At 42.9% G+C, this 1,568-nt stretch overlaps 1 protein-coding gene across 1 annotated transcript in view; it reads left to right on the plus strand.

Annotated features, from left to right (window-relative positions):
• Window positions 1–822: 822 nt before the first annotated feature.
• LOC107570564 (cGMP-dependent 3',5'-cyclic phosphodiesterase-like) overlaps window positions 823–1,568 on the plus strand; it is a 115,091-nt gene continuing 114,345 nt past the window's right edge. Inside the window, exon 1 of the mRNA XM_016256796.1 lies at window positions 823–932. Coding sequence (XP_016112282.1) covers window positions 885–932 — 48 coding nt within the window. The 5' untranslated portion in view covers window positions 823–884. The remainder of the gene's footprint in view (window positions 933–1,568) is intronic.

Below are 1,568 nucleotides of genomic sequence, written 5' to 3' on the forward strand. Positions count from 1 at the left end.
TGTGTTCAACATTGATAATAATCAGAAATGTTTCTGGAGCAGCAGATCAGCATATTATAGTGATTTCTGAAGATCATGTGACACTGAAGACTGGAGTAATGATGCTGAAAATACAGCTGCGCATCACAGAAATACATTACAGTTTAACAGAGATTCACAGAGAAAACAGCTGTTAGCTGTTTTACATTCTAATAATATTTCATAATTTTTTACTATAGTTTTTATCAAATAAATGCAGCCTTGGTGAGCAGAAGAGACTTCTTTAAAACATAAAAAAATCTTACTGACCTAGTGCAGTAAACATAGAGATTTCATTTATTTAATGTTTTTTGTATATATATATATATATATATATATATATATAAAAATACATTATTAATGCATGTCAGGTGTAATAGATCAGTCTTTCCTCTCAGGAGGTGGTTTGGGTTTGTTGTGACCGGCTGTCCGTCTCACCCTGAAGCTCCAGACAATATGAGAGGTTAATCTACTGTCAGAAACACACACACACACACACACACACACACACACACACACACACACACACACACACACACAGAGCGCACAGGTGCTGACACACACACACACACAGAGTGCAGATGTGCTGCATTTGCATCTTAACAGAGACAGAAAGTGAAAATGAGACGAGAACTGCTGCTGTCAGCCGTCTCTCTCTCTCTTTGTGTGTGTGTGTGTGTGTGTGTGACAGCTGCGTTTAAGAAGGCGTCCACTGAGTGCGCTCAGGTCTCTTTTCCTTTGGTCTCTCGTCCTTCACTCTGGTTCAGTGGTGGCGGCAGCTCTCTCTCTCTCTCTCTCTCTCTCTGCATCACGCTGTTCTTCTCATTTAACAGCACTGAGTGTGTATCAGAGTGCCAGAGAAACCAATGCAGCGGCACGCTCAGCTCAGAGACACACACCGCGATGCAGTACAGGTACGACACACACACACACCGCGATGCAGTACAGGTACGACACACACACACACACACACTTCTGCTTCAGTAGTTTTCCTCGTGGTGTGTGTCTCTGATCATACATCCATTTGTATGTCATGTTTTCCATGTCTGTAGATCAGAAGCTGTCTAATTAGCTCCGCCCACCGTCACGCCCCCTCGTTAAGAGCTGACACTGATGGCCAGTTAACTCCACTGATTTTACAGAGTTGAACTCTGAAAGCCTTTTGTTTATAATGAATGTATTTATATTTAAATGTCATTGATGAAAGTGAGAGACCAGAGAGGTGAATTTACATCACGACTGACCTTCATCACTCTTCATCTGCCTCTCTCTCTCTCGTTCCTCTCCTCATCTCTGTCTCACTCTGTTTTCTGCTCGCCGGTTGTCTGAGTTCAGAGATTGTGTAATGCGAACAAATGCGCACACAGCAAAATGTCACTCATTCTTTCAGTGGTGATCAATACACTGATTCAATCTGTGTGTGTGTGTGTGTGTCTGTGTGTCTGTGTCTGTGTGCGTGAGTGAGAGTGTGTGTGAGTGTGTGTGTGTGTGTGTGTCTGTGTGTGTGAGTGTGTGTCTGTGTGTGTGTCTGTCTGTCTGTCTGTCTGTGT

This window comes from Sinocyclocheilus grahami, unplaced genomic scaffold (genome assembly GCF_001515645.1).
Source record: "Sinocyclocheilus grahami isolate Dianchi unplaced genomic scaffold, SAMN03320097.WGS_v1.1 scaffold1478.1, whole genome shotgun sequence".
NCBI classification, from domain to species: Eukaryota; Metazoa; Chordata; class Actinopteri; order Cypriniformes; family Cyprinidae; genus Sinocyclocheilus; species Sinocyclocheilus grahami.